The sequence below is a fragment of the Ursus maritimus genome, unplaced genomic scaffold (genome assembly GCF_017311325.1).
Source record: "Ursus maritimus isolate PB19 unplaced genomic scaffold, ASM1731132v1 scaffold_27, whole genome shotgun sequence".
NCBI lineage: Eukaryota > Metazoa > Chordata > Mammalia > Carnivora > Ursidae > Ursus > Ursus maritimus.
Genome location: NW_024425230.1, coordinates 10,037,911 through 10,060,271, shown reverse-complemented (window position 1 = coordinate 10,060,271; position 22,361 = coordinate 10,037,911). Strand labels below are relative to the sequence as shown.

The 22,361-nt window shown below is 48.5% G+C and overlaps 1 protein-coding gene across 1 annotated transcript in view; it reads right to left on the bottom strand.

The window, feature by feature from the left end:
* Positions 1-22,361, bottom strand: part of IGF1R (insulin like growth factor 1 receptor) — a 294,529-nt gene that overhangs the window by 231,488 nt on the left and 40,680 nt on the right. The window contains exon 2 of the mRNA XM_040642718.1: positions 10,887-11,432. Within this exon, the coding sequence (XP_040498652.1) occupies positions 10,887-11,432 (546 nt within the window). The remainder of the gene's footprint in view (positions 1-10,886; positions 11,433-22,361) is intronic.

The window sequence follows — 22,361 nt, the reverse complement described above, 5'->3', positions numbered from 1 at the left end:
CTTCTGGCCAATGAGCTAAGGTGTAGTGCAGGAGGTCCGATCGGCGCTTTCTGCAATAAAGGATGATGCTCACATGTATACAATTTTCATGCAAACTCCATTTGATCGTTGAGGCTGGGCTGTCCTCTTCTCCTTCGACATTTGATTAGCCAGTCACTTGCCTCTCCAGCCTGGCTTCAGAGGAGAAGGCCCCTTAGGCTTTGCCCAGTAGATGATATCAGTAGGTTCCTAGACTATCCCTCATATAGGATGTAGGTTTGCATTTACTTTGATACAGTGGAGGCATCTGAGACTAGAGTTACAGGAGGGTGAAGAGCTGATGTTAGGAGAGTCCATGCCTCACACTTTTAAAAACGCATGATGTACCCCAGGCTTGTTTACACACACACAGTCTCAACTAGCTCATTCTGAACGAGTCACAAAAACCACTCGCCTTTTATCGATTAGCTGGAGTGGGGTCTGAACACCATCCCAATTACCATTTCTCTCTAATGACCACTTAAATGCCTTCTCTGGCAGCTCTTCATCTACACTCTGAGGCTTTCCATGAACACAGTGCCCGGCGAGATAGAGCTGCAGGTACCCGGATGAGCGGCAGAAACCTCTCGGTGGGACCAAATCAAGTTGAGGGTCTGAAGTCCCCCACCCGTGCAGTGTTAACCTGAAATTCGGTGGCTCTTCCTGGGGCACGGGAACGGGCAGAAGGTACAGCGAGGCATGGAGAGCTATCACAGTGTGGCCATTGGTAAATCTAACACCAAATTAATCCTGCGTGACAACTTTCCCTTGAAATAGTGATGTGTTAAGTCGGCTCTGCCTGTTTTACCAACTGCCCATCCATAAATCCTGCTCTACTTAAGCACCCCCAGACTTTCGCCCTCCTAATCACCATCTCTGGCATCCAGTGACTTTTCCAAGGAGAGTTTTTCCCCCAGCAAACAAGAAATATTTTTGAGCTAAAGAAGCATTCTTTTGAGAAAATTATACATTCTCGGAATTCCATTCATAAACAACTACAACGTCAAGATCTTTTGAGCCTTGACTGTCTGTGAGCCTAAAAAAAGGGCCAGAGATGAGGCAGGGGAAGAAAGGGGCAGGAAACCCAAAGATCTCAGAAGATGACACCATGCCACCTGGACCATACCACCTAGCTGATGCTGCCTAGAGCAGGCATGAAATTATAGAGGAATTAAAAGGTGTGCGATGCTGCACCCAGGCTCCTCTGTCTCTCCTTGCAGGTGGGAGAGAGGACAAGGTACATGTTCCATGACCTTGCTTAAAACCCGTTCCAAAGCTTCTTTGACACTGTTACTCAAAACCCTTTAAAGGAAGGACCTATGTATTATAAAATAATCCAATCATTTCAAGTTCACTGTGGAAGAGAACAAAAAAATATATCCCTACATCCTATCTGAGGGATAATTTAGGAACCTACTAATATCATCTACTTGGCAAAGCCTAAGGGGCCATTCAGAGGTTAAGAAATCAGAACGGAAACGTCATACTAGGTTACAACTCCAGGAACAAAGCTCATCTCTTCTGGACCTAGGGATCTGCCTAGTTTCCATTTGTCTCCATATTACCGCTAACACCTTCTGCGGGGGCTGGGGGTGGGGTTCCTAACTCGAACACTACGGCTCCCCAGGAAGTGTTTCTAATAAGATCAGGCTTCATCTTGCCGTTTTTTGTATCGTAGGCTATTTGCTCCCCAATCTTCCTTTATTGTTTTCCCATTCCTTTTTGCTACTAAGCCCAACTCCCTGGTCTCGGCAGCTGCTAAAAACCATCCAGGCACTTTGCATCTATCCGGAAATCCAGAATGGCAGCCTCGGTTCATAGATCTGCGGCCAAGGGCAAATGTACGTGATCACAGCTGGGCCGTCCTCCCCGGGGGCCCCTGGGCACAGTGGGCTCGGGCCCAGGGGCTGCGGAGTTGGTCTTGCACGCAGGACGGCGGGGTCTGCCTGCACAGGCTCCGGCAACTACAACCTCACACGCTCCACCCTAGTCTCCTCATTAGAACTTGCAAAAACAACAGCAGAGGCAGCTACACGCTGGGTCTGTCTGCACAGCCTTTGTACACAAGGCTACGAGTATCAGGCAACAGAGTCCCCAAACACGCCGCCTCTGTTCCCATCCCACGTGGATTCCGTGAAAAATGGCACGAAGAAAGGAGAGAGGACCGGGTGGTGGTTTGTGACCAAGGCGAAGAAACAAAAAGTGACTTCTGTCCAATAATGAGATGAAACAGAAGCTGGGCTTCCGGGAGAGGGCCTGACATTCCTGCACAGCATTTTCCCACCCACCTGATCCCCTCGAACGGAAGGAAGATCTAAGGCAGGACACAGAGAACCAGTGTTTGTTTCCTGCACTGGGGGCGAGAGCAGGGAAACGAAACAAAACAAAGCAGCCAAAACAGGGGAAGAGGCTGGGAGGCTGGGTGGGGGCATAAAGTGGTATGCACACCCAAGTACATACACACACACACACACACTCCCTCCGCTAGCATCACCCAAAGCAGAGAATAAACAGGCACATGCTCCAGCCTGGAGCAGATGGTTGGCTACCTTTACTATGTGAGACCGGCAGTTGTCACAAATAAAAATGTACATCCTTGTTATCTCTACCAAAAACTGCGCCCACTGTATAACCACTTTACTGCTCTCTGCAAAAAACACATTAAAAAAAAAAAAGATAATATTTAATGTTAGTATCAAACAAGAATCTGATTGTGGATATTTCTTAAACTCTTCCCAACACCAAGCTTGCAAGCAGAATCAATTCGTCGGGTTTGATAACCAAATAAATAGAGTTTACATGTAACTATAGAGGCCCCACTGGCATCCTGATATAGACATATGTACCTCACTGAATGTTCTTTAAAGATATAGCTTATCTGGACAGACACAAGAATTTGAACAATTTGGATTAAATTAGCAAGAACCACTCCTACACTATGCCATGCTATTTATGATAATTGAATTTTTGCAATTTAGAGAAAGCAATAGAGAAAGACCATTTAAGATATGGCAGTAAACATACACGGTCAATCAGTTTAATGCTCAGAATTCTAGACGGTCTCCAAAGGCAGCTCTAAAATAGTTTAATATTTAAAAGACTAGCAATGGCTGTCATCTTCCCAAAACCTACTATGTGCTAGGCAGTCTGTCTGGGGCCCTACAAGTTCTGTCCCTGCCCATCCTTGTTTCACAGATGGAAGATGAGGCTTGGAGGACCCATTCCAGCACCTGGGAACACATGAGGCTGATGAATGGAATCCTCTCGGTTCTTAAACCTTTGCCATATGATTCCACTTGTCCATACGGGAACATGTAGTGTGTGTGTGTGTGTGTGTGTGTGTGTGTGTGTGTGTGTGTGCGCGCGCGTGCACGCGCATGTGTAAAAGAGGGGTGCCTGGGTGGCTCACTCGGTTAAGCTTCTGCCTTCGGCTCAGGTCATGATCCCGGGGTCCTGGGATCAAGTCCCGCATCGGGGTCCCTGCTCTGTGGAGAGTCTGCTTCTTCCTCTGCCTGCCACTCCCCCCTGCTTGTTTGTTCTCGTTTTCTCTCTCTCTCTCTCTCTCTCTCTCTCTCCCTCTCTCTCTCTCTCCCCCCCACTGACAAATAAATAAATAAAGATCTTTTTAAAAAATAAAAAAATAATAAAATACATCCCATTTTGTACAAAATTACATTTTCTTGCAAATATCAATGTTAATACGCCACCATGGTCCACAGGGGAAAAATCACAGGTGCAGGGCCACCTAAACGTGCCTGAAGACAAGTCACACAGAGGGTGGCAGGCATGTGACGGTAGCTGCGGTCTCCACAGAATACACACTATTGTCAAGGATGGATACCCTGGGAATCTCAGGCATGCGGCCCTACCTAGCCAGCCCCGTGACATCCTAAGAACTGCAGAACAGCGGCCAAGCGGATACTGCAGGAGCACGCTCTTCCCTGGAGGGCCACGCTTCCTGCCTGTGACTCCCCCTTTGCCACTGGCCCCAGAAACCCTCAGCAGTCCCTGGCCTGAGATGACAACCACCTCCACCAAGCTCTGAGACCTGCGAGGCTCCCATGCCTGCTCCCACAGTGCAGTTCACACGGTTATGGGGCTCTGTGGAGCTACATTTCCAAAGACTGAGAAGACAGGCCAGATACAGAATAGAACCCAGAATGGTCTAGATTTTGGATTTTGACCAGGGGCTCCTTCTTCCACACAAAAGTCTTCTAAATTGCTTCAACCCAGATTCCCAAGTTATGCACGGTGATAAACAGCTACCTGCTCTGTTTAATATCCTGTGTGTCACAGTCAGAAAGATCGCATCTCCTGCTACCAGCATTCCTGGAACACCGTGGCTGTCTTTTGTTTCTCCCGGTCAGGGGAACATTCCGTCGTAGGGTGGTGCTCGGAGACCCTGCTTCCTACAGCCTGAGTCCCAGGAGTCACCCTGTAGACTAGAAGAAGGTATGTTTCCAATTCACGGCTTCCTGCTTCACCACAAGCCAAACCTAACTTTCAAACCACCCTGTGCACCCAACTTGAGCAATGCAATCTAGGACAAGGTTAGCCACGGGCCCACACGATCCACGTCATTCCCACTCTCATCAAGAATGTCACACTGGCATACACACAAGAAAAGCAAGATAGAAATATTAATGTAACAAAAGAGGCGTTTTAGGAGTAGGAAGAAATCAGGACAATCTTAAAAGTAGGCTCAACTGGTGAGACCTGAAGGGACTCCAGATACTTCCAAATACCTAGAATTGCAAAAATTACCCTAGGAGAGTTATTCTGAAAGCCTCTTAACTCTCGAAGATGAGATCCTTATTAAAAAAACAAACGTCTGAAGGGAGCCCAGGAGAGTGACACCTTAATTAGGAGACAATGAGCCAGAAGCAAAGCTGTGCAGGAACCAGGCACGAGAGCTAAGAGATCGGAATGGGCTATGAGGGGTTCCAGAGAGCCGTGGACACAAACGGATTCACCATCTTGGTAACAAGGGTCGACAGTCAGGGAGAACAGAATGCGATCTCCATGCTTGACTATAAAAGGCATAGAAATGAGGCCCAGGGGCATGTGACCCCCTTCTAAATAAAGATCACCCCCACACTGGGAGCAGCTGACCAGAGCAGGGGCCTTCCAAGGGAACAGAGACAAGCTTCTACCGACAACACAACGTCAGAGCCCGCTTGACGGACCGCCTTCTTGTCCACGATCCACAGGCCTGTCTCCGCTCCAGCTGGAAATGCAGGTCCCTCTCCCTCATCCACCTGGGGCAGTCTGGAGGGCCACAGCACCCAAGCACCTGGCTACCGACCACACAGCATTTCACAGAAAGAAATACCCCTCACGGGAAGCTTAACACTTGAAGGGGGAGGAGGAATTAAGAAGAAATAATGCACATCGCATGTATGAGGTCTCAGGGCAGAGACACTGTGCCCCTCACCTCACCCCAGTGCAACAAGTGATTTACAAACACTTACACACGCCCCCCACTTGTACCTGGCAGGCCAGGTGTACCCATCTATAAGAAAATGAGGAAGAAATCCATAAGAAAATGAAGAAGGGGAACCATTCCACTCCACACACCAATACTGCCCTGTGAGAAGTATCTGATAAACAGGAACATGAGAACCTGTAAATGGGAAAAAAAGGTAGAACTGTGTTTTTTATGCTACCTGCCTTCGTTTGAAGTCCCCGATCTCATCAGTGAGATGGCCGTGAAATGTTTTCCTTTTGTCAATAAAGGGAGCCACTTACTGCCTTCTCACGCCAAGGCTCCAATCTGCTATTTTCCTGGTTTCTCATTCGGAAGGCGGTGGGAAATGCAACAGACTCCGGGACCGCTGTTCCCAGTCAATGCCCTTTTAATTGAAATAAGGCTGCACCACCAGCAAAGCCAGTTTCCAGCACAGCCAGGCTTGCCACCTTCACGAATTTCCTGGCAAAGACCAGGCCTTCCCACGGGCAATGCAGTGATTTGAGTAGACCACAAGCTGTTGGTCTTGTTGGGTTAAGAAGTACTAGGAGACAGTAAGTTTAGTAGTAAGTTTTAGATTTCTTTCTTTCTTTCTTTCTTCTTTTTTTTTTTTTGGTGGGGGGGATGTCTAGATCTTCAATCAAGTACCAGAAAGTCCCAATGGCAAACAAATACCAGACACCACTTAGGTAATTCACCGGGCAGGAAGAGAACCACAAGTCCCGCGAGAGGACCCACCCCTGTTCCCTCCCTGGACAGGTCGGCCTTCAGCATACAGCTGCCTTACAAAGTAATGAACAGTAGTACCACAGGCCTCGCCTCAACTTTTAAGATGATTCCCATACTTCTCTCCACCATCGTTGGCCTTGACTCGTTCTGACAAGGGCAGGAGAGGAAGGAGCTACTACCATCCATGGTTGACCCTCCCTGCCAGGGAAGAGCTGGAGACAGTTTTGGTGACAGCACTCCCGGGTAGCAAGGACCGACCGGGAAAATGACACAAGAAACATCCGCATTTCACAATCCTTGAATCTTCTGGCTTGCCGAGGACTGTCATTACACACTGATCTCTGCTCAAGCGGGGGGAAATAGATCTTCCTGACCATAAATCTTTCACAAAGCAGGTGCCGCACTCGCCCCTGAGGTGACAGCCATGCTCTCCAAGACTCAGAGGACACGCCCAGAACTGACTGTGCGATGTGAAAGGGGCCACTGCCAGGTTTCTCTGTGGCGAGAACGGCACCACCGCATCTGCAGAGTCCCAAAGTCCTCCGCCAATGGGCACGGAATCTGCCCGTGGGGGCAGCCAGCTGGTTAGAGCAGAATCGCACCATCATGGGCCAAGGATACTGCAGGCAGAAGGCTGGGAGGTGGCTTGTCCGGGGCCTGGCCCAGTTTCATGAGAGCTCACAGGCTCCTACTACAGTATTTCAGGTAAGGGGGCGCCTATCGGTCAGAGTGTAGGTTAGGGAGTTCACTGGGCTCAGCCACAGGTGCAGGGAGGCTGGAGAGAGGCCATGTCACTAAAAGGGCAGAGGGGACAGCGGGGGATAGCAGATTCGAGAAACATTTGCGATGGAAAGGGCTTGTCATTCAATTGCAGGAGGAAGCATCCAGAGGACACCCAAGTTTCTGACATGAGAGCAGGGAGCACAAGAATGCTGCTCACGCAGGGGGGGGGGCGGGGGATACAAGGAAAACAACAGGTCAAAGTGAGGAGACAGAGAAGCCCAGCAGACACAGACACGCCCACAGGTGTCTGGACGGGAATGGATTTGTGGGTCTGGGGTTCACAAAGAGGTCTAGGCTGGAGATGATATTTGCAGACCAGGTACAGACAGAAGGATGTTGAAGCACCAGATGGGACATCCTGGGGGAACAAGGACAGGGAAAAGGGGCCTAGGATGGAAGTCTGGAGACCACCCTACCAGGTATCAAAGACCAAACCAAGGAAAAGGGGCCAGCAAAGAAACAGCTGTAGAGACAGGAGAGAAGCACTATCAGAAGGCAAGGGGAGAAGGACTCCCGAGCACTGAATGTCAGGGGCACCAGTTACGTTTTTACTGAAAGGAAAATGCCGTACAAAACTTTTTTAAGGGTCAGTCACTTTTTAGGAGTAACTCACGGCTCAATAAAACCACCCGTCCAGGGGTGCCTGGGTGGCTCAGTCGGTGAAGCGTCTGCCTTTGGCTCGGGTCATGATTCTGGGGTCCTGGGATAGAGCCCTGCGTCACGGTCCTTGCTCAGGAGGGAGTCTGCTTCCCGCTCTCCCTCTGCCCTTCCACCCTGCTCATGCTATCTCAAATAAATTTAAAAAAATCTAAATAAATAAATGAAACCACCCCTCCAAATCATAAGACAGCAGAGAAATACAGAAGTGTGCAGGGAACCCATAAAGTCGTCCTTTCCTTAGTGGGGCTGTCTATGAAGCTGTCTGCCACCACACAGTCATGATAGGAAAGAAGGAGTTTAAGGGAGAGCGTCAAGTAAAAACTGCGTATCGGCACTCCATAATTGAGTGTTTCTCCGTTATGTCAAAAATTTCACACACATCCTTGATTTGACGTAGCTCTCCAGATGCTCCCGCTCCTTCCATAGGCAGCCCTGTGAAGAGCAACTGAGTGGGATTCTTCCACACTTCATGGTTTTAAATGGCCCCCTTAATGCTTATGTTGACTTCCAGGTAGACATTCTGTCCAGACTCAATGCCCTTCACCTGGCTCCTCGAATGGCTCATCCGAGTCCTGCTGGAGAGGGGTAGGAATATCACAGCACCACAGTGCTCAGCCGGAGATGCGATGGGGGGGGGGGAAGAATGCATGGCCACAGGACAAGTACTCTAAAGGGAATGTGGGCCCCACCTATAATTTCAAATGCTCTAGAAGCCGCATGAAAAAGTAAAAAGAAGACAGGTGAAATTAATTTAATAACATAGCTTACTTAACCTAGCCGGTCCTGGATATTATCATTTCAACACGGAGTCAATATACGAAATATTAAGGAGATACCTTACTTCTTCTCCCCTCATACTATGTCTTTGAAATCCAGTGTATTTTACACTTAGAGCGAGTCTCAATTCGGACCAGACCACGGTTCAAGCACGCAATAAGCCGCGTGTGGCTAGTGGTGGCTATACCACACAGCACAGGTCTAAAGGGACTCCATGGAAAGGGAGAGTTGCAATTCAACTGGAAAATCTCTAAGAAACCTGCCCATGCTGGAGTTTTCCTGAAACTCCGAGATGAAGGGAAGACAGTTTCCTTGAACGCTGTTCATCATTTTCAATAAATACTCCCTTGTAAAATCGCAGAAAAAAGTGAGCAGGGCTGAGACAACTGGTGGGGGAGAAGGCTGCAGGGTGTGGCCTTGGGGAAGCAGGTGTCCAGCCAACAGGCCTGTCAGCATCAGCCGTACCAGCACCAAGGCCCAGTTTCTAACCCCATTGGTTTTTCTGGTGTTTTTCCTCTTTTTTTTTTTTTGAGTAGTCCAAGAACCCTATGAGAAAGGCAGGATCTCTCCCAGATGAAGAAACAGAGGGCCAGGCAATTTAAATTACTTGTTCATTCCTGGTCGCAGCTACCAGACCTGGACCCAGAACCCAGGCCTCTTCCCTGCTCCCGGCTTCTTCAACAACCAGCTGGTCAGAAACAGCCAAAAATCCACAGCGAGGCCAAAGTAAATATCGTCTGAATCACTGAACACGTGCCCACCTAATGACTTTTTAAATAACACCTCCCTTTTGTACAGAGCTTATGAGTTTTCAAAGCAGTTTTGTGCACATGTTTGCTTACCGGTAAGGAATAATACGGGACTGCCCTAAGGAACATTCTAAAGGTGCCCAACTATGGCCCAGGAGGACTGGCTGGTCCAGGGTCACCCAGGCCACTTACACCGCATCCAACATCTTCCCACTATACACGATGTGTCCCCTGATGACGCCGTTTTCTTTCAAAATAAAATTTTAAAATGTCAAGATTACTTAAAAAGGTATTTTTGTTTTTTTCTCAAAACCAGCGGGTAACCTAATGATAGGGTACAGTTTTAATCAATCCGAAATGGGACGTTAGCACAGTACCTTCCTCCAAGCCAAGCCAACAGGGACTCTTCAAGAGGCCTGATGGTGTTCTCGGCCATCCAACATTCTGGTTACAGCCAAGGAGACCCCTTCCCTAATTAATCAAATGTTCATGGACCCACTGGTGGAAAGAAACCATCCTTTTCCCAGCTTCCATCCTGGCTGGACGGATAACAGAAAGAACAGCTACCTGTGGGGTCTGGCCTTTGATTTGTTTATTTTATACACTTCATGGTTTAGGCAAGCCTACCAATTTGGGATTCCTTGGCTCTTCATGACTAGCTAGAATACATGAGCTCCTTGGGTCTTTAACTGGGCCAACCATTAAATAATAGCTATTTATAGCTACCACACTGACTTCTAAACCAGGGAGAGGAACCTTCCTGGCCAACATACCTAAACATTGCTGAAAGCAACACGGCAAAGGCCCAGACTTGCCTTCTAATACCACACAACCTGGGTCTCCAGGTAATTGATCACAATAATTCAAGAGTTTGGTTACACTCGAGAAAAATAAGCCTATTACTGATAAATAAGCAGCTTCAAAATATCACCCCCGGGGCCCCCAAGGGCAGTGAACATATTTCAAAATTCTTTCACGAGGTGATTTCAGGAGATCTGCACAACTCTTTGGGGAAAAAAGACAGAAGAAAAGGAAACGGAAGCCCAGGGTGTACAAGTGCACCCACTACACAGCTACACGTACAAGCTGAAGCTGGGATTCCTGGAAACCGGCCCAGGGCTCTCCCACCTTGGCAAGGTGCTCCGTCATAAGCCAGCACACCTGAGCATCATGACCATCACTGAGGACCAAGGATGGGTGCAAGTCACCACCTGCACAGGAGGTGAACTGAATTTTGACTTTCCCTTTATTCAACCATATTCCAAGTAGACTTATACTAAGGAAGTCCTGCCGTACCGAAAATATCTTTTCCCGCAAAGGATGAACAAGTTGATACATAAGCAGTCCCTGACGGCTGGGGCTTAGGCACCTCCAAAGCACAGGTCACCTTTCTCATCGAATCCAAAGCGCAAGGTCAGCGAGCTTCTGGCCCAGAGGGCTGATGGATTATTTCTAGGGTATGATTTGATGCTCTTGATGGCAGCCACGCCACGGTCCTGCCTTCCCTGAGTTCCCGGATGCAGAAGGAAACCAACCAAGACCCCGACCCGTGCCCCGCAGGCGGCCTCATCCTCAGTGCGACACAACCGCACCCTCCCAGCAGAACCCCCGGTGGAAGCCGCGCATTTGAGGGGGGGGGAGGCAAGGGAGAGCAGGGAGGGAAAAGAGAAGCAGAGGGGAAGCCGCACCCGCATCGTCCTTACTTTTCTGGCAGCGGTTTGTAGTCCAGCAGCGGTAGTTGTACTCGTTGTTGATGGTCGTCTTCTCGCACAAGGGCTTCTCCTCCATCGTCCCCGGACACAGGTCCCCGCATTCCTTTGGGGGTTTGTTCCCCACGATGTAGTTATTGGACACCGCGTCCAGGATCAGGGACCAGTCCACCGTGGAGAGGTAACAGAGGTCGGCATTTTTCTCAATCCTGATGGCCCCCCGAGTAATGTTCCTCAGATTGTAAAGCCCAATATCCTTGAGATTGGTCATCTCAAAGATGACCAGGGCGTAATTGTAGAAGAGTTTCCAGCCGCGGATGACCGTGAGGTTCGGGAAGAGGTCCCCGAGGCTCTCGAGGCCGGCCACGCGGAACAGCAGCAGGTACTCGGTGATGACCGTGAGCTTGGGGAAGCGGTAGCTGCGGTAGTCCTCTGCCTTGGAGATGAGCAAGATGTGGAGGTAGCCCTCGATCACCGTGCAGTTCTCCAGACGCTTCAGCTGCTGATAGTCGTTGCGGATGTCGATGCCCGGCCCGCAGACTGAGGGGAGACAAGAGGGCAAGGGCGGGACATGTCTGAGTTAAAAGGAAATCATCTTTAGAACTAGTCCCAACCCACAATATGGCCAGTTTTCAGGAAACCTATATGATTACGATTAAAGACAGAAGACTCCGTTCTTCGCCGCAGACTCACGTCAGGGACTGGCTGTCAGCCGTCGTTCATGAAGTGTCTACACCGGGTCAGATGTTGTGCAACACACTCAGTGACCATGGGAGATGCCATCCCCATCCTACTTATGTGCAAACCACAGCTTAGAGCCCAGGGTCACACCGGAGCATGGATGAGAGTCAAGGTTGCAGTCGAGGCTCCATAGCTGCCAGGCTGCACACTCCCCATGCCTCCTGCACAACCCCAGGGCCCAAAGTCTGAACAAACAGCTCAGCAGCCAAGAAACAACAACTTACTACTGCATCCAGCCTCAAGGACACCAAGCAATAAAGTCTACACTGCAGAACAGTCACCGTGACCTACAAAGTAGGGACCCGAAGAAGCAAGTTCTCACATTTCTTGCTACCATCTGACATGGGCCAGGTGGCCTTATTTCTTCCCCAATACTGTACGAATATAGATACAAAGTCTAATTTAACAGAAAGACAAGAATGTGTGATTTCTATGAATAAGAGGTATTCCATCCCAACCTTAATATTTTATTAAGCATGAAGACAATCTTCCTATGGAAAGGTTTGGTAACAGCAAAAAGACAATAAAAATCACCAATATCCCAACATCCAAAGATAATCACTATTAACAGTGCCTATACCAGTGATCCTTTCTCTAGAAGTAATTTAAGTAAGGTAAAGGAAATCAGACAAGAATATCTTCCTTCACTTAATATGAACATTTTACCAAGTCAATAAATGTCCTTCTATGTTATCACTTTAAGGAGATAGTAATTCTAGGGTATGAATATGCACCATGAGTTCTTTTATTTATTATTTTTTTATTTATTCATTTGAGAGAGACAGCGAGCATGAGCAAGGGGAAGAGCAGAGGGAGAGAGGGAGGGAGGTCATCTTTAGCTGACTCTGCACTGAGCTCAGAGCCCAATGTGGGGCTTAATCCCGCAACCCCGAGATCGACTTGAGCTAAAACCAAGAGACGCTCAACCGACTGAGCCACTCAGGTGCCCCTAGTTTTTGTTTTTGTTTTTGTTTTTTAACCAATCCCCTATTGTTGGATATTTAGTTTATCTCCAGTTTTCCCACATCATAAACAACATGCCAGTAAACATTCTCGGCAAATATCCAAGACTATTTTCTTGGGATAAATCCCTAGAAGTAGAATTGCTGGACCAAGGCATCTACAGATTTGAAGGGCTTTTGATAAAACAGCCTCAATACTGGAAACTTTATTTTTAAAATACTAGACACATACACAGACACACATACACAAACCTTGGTTAATATCCTTTCTTATGATTTAATAATCCCAAGCCTTCCATTAAAGCTTCTCAGACAGAGTCAAGTTTTCTGATTGATGTAATTCATTAATTTTTGGAGCACACAACACATGTGACATTGTAAGAGATGCAAAGTAGCTGTGTCTGCCCTCTGAAGCGGCTTGTGGTGAAGGCCAGGAGCTAAGACCCATGACAAACAATTGTTGTAAGAGGGCAGAAGGTGGTCAGTGGTGTGCACAGTGAAAATCCACTCTAGATGTGACTCGAACTAAGCAGGACAGACAGACAGGAATCGAAGTAAGCCTTGGAGCTTCTGCAGAGAGAAGGTCCTTTCTATTGCAGTGCCCATGAAAGCCCTGGCTCCTGTAGGATGGGTGGGATTTAAAACTGCGTATTAAGGGGTGCCTGGTGGCTCAGTCAGTTAAGCGTCTGTCTTCCGCTCAGGTCATGATCCCAGGGTCCTGGGATCGAGCCCCACATCAGGCTCCCTGCTCAGTGTGGACCCTGCTTCTCCCTCTGACCCTCCCCCCTCTCATGCTCTCTCACTCTCTTTCTAATAAATAAAAATCATTAAAAAAAATAAAACTGGGTATTAACATTCCAGAGGCCAGAGAAAAGGGAGAACAAGATATACTCAAGGGACAGCAATGCTGATGGCCAGGGATGTAGAGAAGAGCAGAGGAAATGAGTTTGGTAGAGTTCAAGTCATACAAGGTCACAGGTGGGGATGGAAACTTTCATCTCAGGAATGAGGCCCCTCTCAAGACTCTTGAGTGAGACAGAAGTCCAAGGGAGGCCTTTTTTGGAGGAATATTCTAGCATATAAGACAGTATAAGAGAGAATCAAAGTGGAGCAGGTGAGGGAAAAGGGAAAAGAGGTTCAGCAGGGCTTAGAGCCATAGACAGGAACTAGACAGAGAACTGCAGGCAGAGGAGGGGGTCCAAGGGACCCAAGAGCTGAGGAGTGGGCAAGGCTTGAGAACCTAGAACCTGAAACGTCATTTGGTCCAATTCCCTTCTATCCCTGATGAGAAAATGAAGCCTCTACAACAGAGAAGAGAATGGGAGAAACCAGCACTCTGAGAACCTCTGAGAACTTTCCATGCCGGACAAAGGCTGTGAAGGAAGCCTTGTTTCATTTTGTTTCACCTCATGAGATGCTTTCAACAGTACCTCACACTACATAGTACCATCAGCACTTTGAAGGTGAAGAAGCAGATTTGGAGAGTCAAGCCATCCTTCAGAGTAAAACTTGACACATAGTTTCTGTTAGCATCCTCACCAACCGGTTAACCCCAAACCACTCCACGGAGCTTCTGCCCCAATCATGATACCAAACCACTCTTTGCAAAGCCCCTGATGACATTATCAAAGCCAGTGACCATTCCCTGTCCTCATGTGACTTGACCCTTTCAGCCACTTGACATTGCCTCCTTCTCCAGGCCTCTCTGATCGCACACACCCACTCGCCTCTCTTCTCCTACTAAATGACCTCTAAATGTGGACCTCTGGCCCCAGCCTCCCCATCTCTGTCCTCTCACGTGGACAAGTGGCCTCCTATGCCAACCATATGCTGGATGATTGTCAAATGCGTGTCACTGGCAGCCCCAGAGTTGCATATCCATCTGCCTACTCAACCTCTCCATTTAGGTGTCTAGTAATTCATCCCCTTCCCCCCACAAACCCACTTCCTGCACTCTCACAGCTTGGTCGGGGCACTCCCGTTCTCTGAATTGCACGTGTCAAAAATCAATGGGTCATTTCTGATTTTTGTCTCCTCTTACACTGCACATACCCAGTCCTCTTGGGCCTCGTGCTAACTGCAGTGTCAGACAGAGACACACACTTTATGTTCCCACTTATACGTAGAGTTGAAAAAAGCCAAATGCGTAGAAAGATGAGTTAGAATGGTGGTTGTCAGGGGCTAGGAGGTGGGGGAAGTGGGGAGGTGCTGGTCAAAGGGTACAAACTCTTAGCTCGAAGATAAATAAGATCTGGGGATCTAAGACACAGCGTGGTGACTGGAATTGACAATGCGGCATTCTTGGAAGTTGTTAGAGGAGTAGATCTTAAATGTTATCTCCACACACACACAAATTATACTGATGTAAGAGGATGGAGGTGTTAACTAACTTTATCGTGGGAATCATTCTGCAATGGATACACGTATCTAATCATCACAAACTCACATATACCCTAAACTTACATCCATTAATGCTAATAATATCTCAGAAAAGCTGAAAAAAAAAGAGTCCTCTTGGCTCCAGCTCCCAAGCCTGTGGGAAGCTGGGGTGTTCTGCCCACCATGACGCCCCACTTCTTCAGGTCACTGTTCCTTGACTGGCCATCCCCTTCCCTCCCAGCGCATGCTGCCCTCCTCTGGCCCTCTTCTAACCTCCGGTCTCTCCCTCTGATCTCTCCCCCTGCAGTGTCGGCTCCAGGAGGAGGGGGAATTATTGTCCATCTCAGCCACAGCGATGCCCCCAGTGCCTGAAGCATGACTCAGTGCCTGGTGCGCACACCGTTAATTCCCGCGTGGGATGAACGGACTGCACCACACCTGGCTGTCGCCACTGCTCTAACCCCGACCCTAACCCGGAGCCACTGTCATCTCCGGCCTCCGCTACAGCGACACCTTCCCCATGGTCCAGCCCCTGTCCCCCCCGTCCCTCCCTGACCCAGCACCACTCCACAGGGGCTCATCTCTGTCGACTTCTACCTCATCTGCTAGTACGTTCTTGCTCAGCATACTGCGGCCACCGAGCTCCTTCCCTCCTCATCCCCTGCTGTCTGGGGTGCTTCCATGGTCACATGGATGCCCCCCATTCTCATCCCGTGGCTCGCCATTCTCATGTCACCTCATCAGAGCTTTGAAAGTCCCCCTGAACTGCCTCCCCCACCCCCATTTCCCTATTTTACCACTTCCACAGCACTTTTCATGCGTGAAAAGTGTCGGGACCTGAAAGGACGTGTTAGTTGAGTGATCACTGTCTATTACCCTCACTGAAATGAGAGGCTCTGTGTTGTGTGTTTTCTGCCTGTCTCCCATGCCAAACCTCCGGGCCTACAGCAGCTTCGGTAAGGACGTGCTGCCTGACCGGGGCCAAGGTGAGCCTCAGGGGGAACGGAGAGAGCAAAGCATCTATCAGATATTTGCCACCAGACTACTCTCAAAAACCAAGAAATAGCACCCAGTGATAGCTTCAGGTCAGTGACTCATTGTGGAAGGCTTTTTTGCTTTTGCACTATTCATGTTTTCCTATGCCCAGCCTAAAGCTTTGTATTCCTTCTGTGTCATCATAAATTAAGTGTAATAGTTTGCTCTTAAATGATAAACAGAAGTCTTTATAAAGCAGTACTTGGATGCAATCTATTATTATTGTATCCAATGTGTGTCTGATCACACTGGAAGGTGGTAGGCAACAATGTGTTTGCTATCCTTTCCCACAGACCAGAAAATTCAGTACCCGGTGAAAGAGCATGAAGACTCGTAACCAAAGTTTGCCAAACTTTTATATTGCAATCCAAACAGCCACTAGGAAAGAATCGGCTTCCCTCTGCCTCCAGCTCCCCGGCCTGTGTAGACCACTCAGTTAACAAGCCACGCGACAGAGCTGGAATGGATGGATTCTCCACGTGGAAGAACGGCCAACACCCTGGACACTTTCCTCCCATTTATAGAAGAAAAGAGGAAAAAAAAAAGTGGGAAGAAACTAACCACTTATTCCTGAAGAGAAGACAAGCCCAAGCCACAATGTGCGAGGCAGGACCCGGCCACCAGTGGCTTTGGATCCTGTTAGTGATACTGGCGGCCTTGGGGGCATTTTGTGATAGGAACCGAAAAAGGAAAACCCAGCTGGACCAGGAATGATAACACAGTGTTCAAAAGGCACAAGCCACAAACAGGAAAGAGAATACAACATGCTTCATTGGTGCCGTGAAATAATACAAGCATTGAGGGAGTAAATATTCCACACGGCGCATGAAAGAGAGACACACCCTTGCTACTACTCACTGATGATTAAAAGGAAATTGCAAAACACTGTTTCTCCCTTTTCAAAGCAAGAGATACCCAAAAACTCGACTTTAAGAAAGGCACTGGAATGTGAGCTCTCAGGCTGGCCCTTAAAGAATCATCGAAGCTTATGGAAATGAAGGCAAACAGGAAGCAGAGGGAAAGAACGCAGTGGAAGGGAGGGACAGCGGGCCTGGGCAGCAGGCGGAAAGCCCGTGAGCAGCAAGAACAGAACCAAAACAGACAGAGGACCGCCAATGTGGGAGCAGAGGGCAATTGGAAGGGATGAGGGTGGGAGGGGCAGGGAGGCCTGGTACCCAAGCCAGGCCCCCTTGGAGGCAGGCAGGTGAGGGCCTGGGAGGTAGAAATCACCTTCCCCAAAATAAGATTTTTAAATGAAGTCTTTCAGCTGAAAGACCACTGCTGCCAATAAATTCCTACATATTTTTAAAACATCCAAAGGTAGAATTTCTGCTCTAGGGACTTAAGTGAATGGCATAAACAAACTATACATATTTGGGAAATAAATCCCTCAGATCTGCTAATATAAGAAGGGTTAATAACAAGCATTTGCCTGAGAAAACCCCCAAAAGAAAACCCTAGCACACTGGGGGATTTTCTGGTAGAGAATAAGCCACGTATCTAAGGATGTGGAAGAGATGCAGAAGCAATTCGGTGACAGCTTTAGTATATGCTCTATGCTAAACACAGTCTTGTGTCCTGGAAAAAGAAAAATGGGATGTCTTAGGTCTGAGTCCTAAGGCCATTTACAGACTCCTGCCCTCAAGAGGTCACATACCCTTCCTAAACCTGCAAAGTGGGCTGTTCACACGTACCCTAAGGAAGCTGTCCTAAAGATCAGAGAAGTGCTGCAGCCAGCACAGAGCTTTAGACAATGTTACTACGTAAATTAAATTCATAAAAAAACATTCATCCATTTCGTTGCCCCAAACTAAATATTATGTTGATACAACAAAGAGTGAAATGAACGAATTCGCTGATTAGCCTTCTGACACCAATTCCATTAAAGATGATCAGAGGTAGGGGCGCCTGGGTGGCACAGCGGTTGAGCGTCTGCCTTCGGCTCAGGGCGTGATCCCGGCGTTGTGGGATCGAGCCCCACATCAGGCTCCTCTGCTATGAGCCTGCTTCTTCCTCTCCCACTCCCCCTGCTTGTGTTCCCTCTCTCGCTGGCTGTCTCTATCCTGTCGAATAAATAAATAAAAATCTTAAAAAAACAAAAAAAGATGATCAGAGGTAGTTACCTAATTAAAATATTTTTAACTCTGATCAACTCTTTAAAATATGGGACAGTCTTAGCTTATGGATGGAAATAAAAGACTTCGGGAAGCATCGATAGTATCATCTTACAAAAGGTAGAATGAGTAAAATGATAATCAGTTGTCACCTCTGGTTCTTGTTAAGTCCAATATAACAAAACCTTTTTTGTCACCCTGGCACTGGCCCTCTATACAAGTTCTTTATGTCCCTTAAAATGAATTCTTTGGAACCAGTAAGTTAGTTCTACAAAAACTCTGGACTCCATGAAGGCCACGCTGGTTTAAGAGGTTAGGAGAGGATTCATGTGTAACTGAATTTTGGACAAGTGGACAGAGCAGTCACCTTTCTAGCCAGTGGCAAATTAAATGAGGTAAAATTTTTATCAGGTCAATGAGCAGGGCTGCAGGACCACAAAGAAGGGGGCCCATGACTCCCCATCTCTGGGGAGGTCAGGAAGCCATCTCAGAGGAGGGGATCCCTGAGGATGGTCTGAAGAATGAGCACGGTCTTGCCAGGAAAGGCAGGGGGCAGGGTGCCAGGCAGAGGGAGGGGCACACGCGTGGAGGTGGCTGGTGGCAGTTCTGGGAACCCTCAGGAGGACAGCCTGCAAGACGGGGAGAGAAACAAGAGCAACAGCTGGGCAGAAGCTAGGAAGCAGACTGAGAGGACCCCTTAGGAGGTCAACTTGGTTTTGCAGGTAGAACAGCCTTCAAAAATCTGAGCATTCATCAGAACCACCTGGAGGGCTTGTGAACACACAGACGACGGGACCCAAGAATTTGCATTTCTAGTAAGTGCCTAATGACACTGATCCTGCTGGTCTGGGCACCACCCTGCAAGAACCACTGCCCTAGAAAGTAATCCTTTAACCCCCCTCATGTGTCACTACCCTCCGCACCCACCCACATTTTGGAGTGTGGTGCACACAAGAGCTGTGTGCCTGTATTTCTTTTTTTTTTTTTTCTTTTTTTTTTTTTAAAGATTTTATTTATTTCTTTGACAGAGACAGCCAGCGAGAGAGGGAACACAAGCAGGGGGAGTGGGAGAGGAAGAAGCAGGCCCATAGCGGAGGAGCCTGATGTGGGGCTCGATCCCGTAACGCCGGGATCACGCCCTGAGTCGAAGGCAGACGCTTAACCGCTGTGCCACCCAGGCGCCCCTGTGTGCCTGTATTTCTTAATTTGACCTTCAATCTACCAGAAAATCCCCTGAGCAGCCCACAGAAACTGCATGAAACACAGCAAAGCAGGAGGAAAATGGGGGTGGAGAAGGAGTGGCCCTGGCAACCTCACTGTCCACCTGCGGCTGCGGAATCTGCAGCCCCTAGCCCGTGTTGTCTCAGCACATCCTCCGTGTGTGCAGGGAAGGGGCGGCGTGGGTTTCTTCCCGCCCACTCCTTCCCAGGCTGCAAGAAACCAAAAAATCAGAGATGGGGGAGGAGGGGAGAGACAGTGTTGTGATAACAAACACTATGGATACTCCAGAGTTTGTTATAGCAGAATTTTCTGTGTAAGTGTAAACAGACACAATTCATGTTAAGCCTTTTTATCTTCATGCGTCAAGGAGAATGTGTTTACACTGTATATGTACATTGATATTTACGCACCCGGTAAGCGGTCCCCACCACCTGACATGTTCAACAGCTACAGCCCAGTCATAAAAATGTAAGGGATTGCGTCGCACAGGTGACTTTCAGAACAGAAACTTAAAATTAAGTGTATTTTTCAATGTGCAAATTGTCCTCTACCGCCCCACAGAAGAGCCATCTCTATCACGCATATAAACATAATCTAAAAACCCATTCACACATAAGATGTAGCCCTGAAGGCTCAGAGCATTAGCAGAGTGCGCTACAATGTGGCAAAGAATCCACAAAGCGGGCTGAGATGTTTACATCCTGCCTCTCCAATGAAGAAATGGAAACTTCACTGGGAAATACTTCAAAGATTGGAGGGAACATAAGCCCCAGTGTCCCCATCACATAAAGCATCGGGAACCACACAGACTGGTGCAGAACGAAGCTGTATTTGCTTCAACAGAGGAACAACACCTATTTTCCTGGGTCTTCATGAAAACTACTTTGCCTGCTCTGATGGTGATTCCAAACTCCTTTCTGATCTTAAAATACTGAAAGTTCAATATTCTAAGTCCCTGTATTTTAAAAGTACCTTTATAAGAGCCCCAAATCCTTTGTAACTATTCCCAGTCCCAATGGCTGGTTGCCTTTTTTTTTTTAAGATTGTGTTTATTTATTTGAGAGAGAGAGAGTGGGGGGGGAGGGGTGTCCGGGGAGGGAGAAGCAGACTCCCTGCTGAGCAGGAAGCCAGACATGGGGCTCCATCCCAGGACCCTGACATCATGACCTGAGGGGAAGGCAGGTGCTTAACTGATTGAGCCACCCAGGTGCCCCTAGCTGGTTGCCTTTTGAGGAAGATAGACACAAGGACCAGACTCCCTTGTTATACCCTCTCCCCCTACCAGCCACTCAGCCCCCCATGGGCCCTGCGGGAGCCTGCATCAAGCTTCGCTGCCAGGCCTCCCCAGGGGGGCAGCCTCCTCACCACCACCAGGAACACAAGGGCAGGCCAGACAGCACCCTGAACCTCCAAACTGGGGACCTGTGCAGCCAGTGGATGGCGTTGTGGGGCCCCGGGTGCTGGGGGAGGGGAGCTACGGAGCCAGGAGGAGGTAAGCCCAGAAGGGGCTGCCCTACCTGGAAAATACGGCTCCTTCTGCCTTCTTTTCCCCTCTCTCTCTTGACTTTAGGTTTTCTGCTCAGAACCAGGCTAACCTTCCAAATAAAAGTCAGCCGTGTGGCCCCCATCCTATCTCACAGGCTTTTATAGAACGCGTTACATCATTCCGGTTCACATCCTCATTTCAAAAATATTTTACAATGTTCCAGTTACCTCAAGTGACCTGTACTCTTTCAATTAGCCCGTTATCTAAACAAGCTGATTATCAGTGTGCAAATCCCACTCATCTGCTCCCTCTGCACCTGGCCGCACTTCTTCATGGATGCCGTGGTAAAGGTCAGTCTCTTGAATTGTTGAGGCCTTTGAGCTGATTTGGGAGCTTTGTCAGAGGGGAGGGGACCCCCTGCCACTTGGCCTGAGGTCAACGGCTTTGCTGCTCTGTGCCTCAGTTTCCCCGCAATTCAGATGCAGGTTTGGGACTCCATTTATTTAGTCTTCCAACAAATAGTTATAAAACACCTACCACGTGCCAGTACATGCTTTCCAGGGGCTCAGAAGTCAGCAGTGAACAAAATCAACGTATCCCCGCCTTCGCGGAGCAGCCGGTCCTGACGGGCCCTAAAACCAGCACCCTCCGCGTTCTCCAGCGCAGACTCCCAGGCTCACCTGCAGCCACCATAACAGAGTCAGCACCAGGGGCCTGGTGCACACTCGCACGCCCCTCCCGCATGTCCCATGAGAACGCATAACTACTACAAAGAACCATCACACAAAACAGGACAGGACACCAGATCTCTGATGCCCAGAGAGAGCTGTCCTGTGACAAGCAAGTCTACCCAAAGCAACACACAGCAGGAGCTTCGGATGGCAGCCGGGGCCTCGTGGAACCGGGGGAGGGGCAGCAGGGATAGAAGCACTGGAGAAGAAAGGGGAGGGAGAAGTCTAGGGACAGCAGGAAGAAAAGCACGGCAGGCCAGAGAAGGGCAAAGGGAACAGTGCCTGGAACAGAAGGCGCTAAAGAAGCCAAAGGGAAAACCCCACCCAGATCCATTGTCTCAGCACTCACAAAGGACAGCAAGACCATTATCTGGCAGTGGTCGGTAACCAAACAAAAATAGAGAGGACTGCACAGCCATGTCCACAGCAGCATTATTCCCGATAGCCAAAAGGAGGAAGCAACTCAGGTGTCCACTGATGGAAGAACAGATACACTAAATGTGGACTATTCTTACAAAGGAGTATTATTAGGCCTGAAAAAGGAAGGAAATTCTGACACCTGCTACAACATGAATGAACCTTGAGGACTTCCTGCTGAGTAAAATTAGCCAGTCACAGAAGTACAAAAACTATGATTCTACTACCCACAGCAGTCCAATTCACAGAGATGGAAAGCAGAACAGTGCGTGCAGGGTGTGGGGAGAGGGGAAGGGGAGTTGTTATGTAATGGGTGCAGGGTTTCATTTTTTCAAGATGAAGAGAGTTCTGGAGATTGGCTGTGCAACAACGTGAGTGTACTT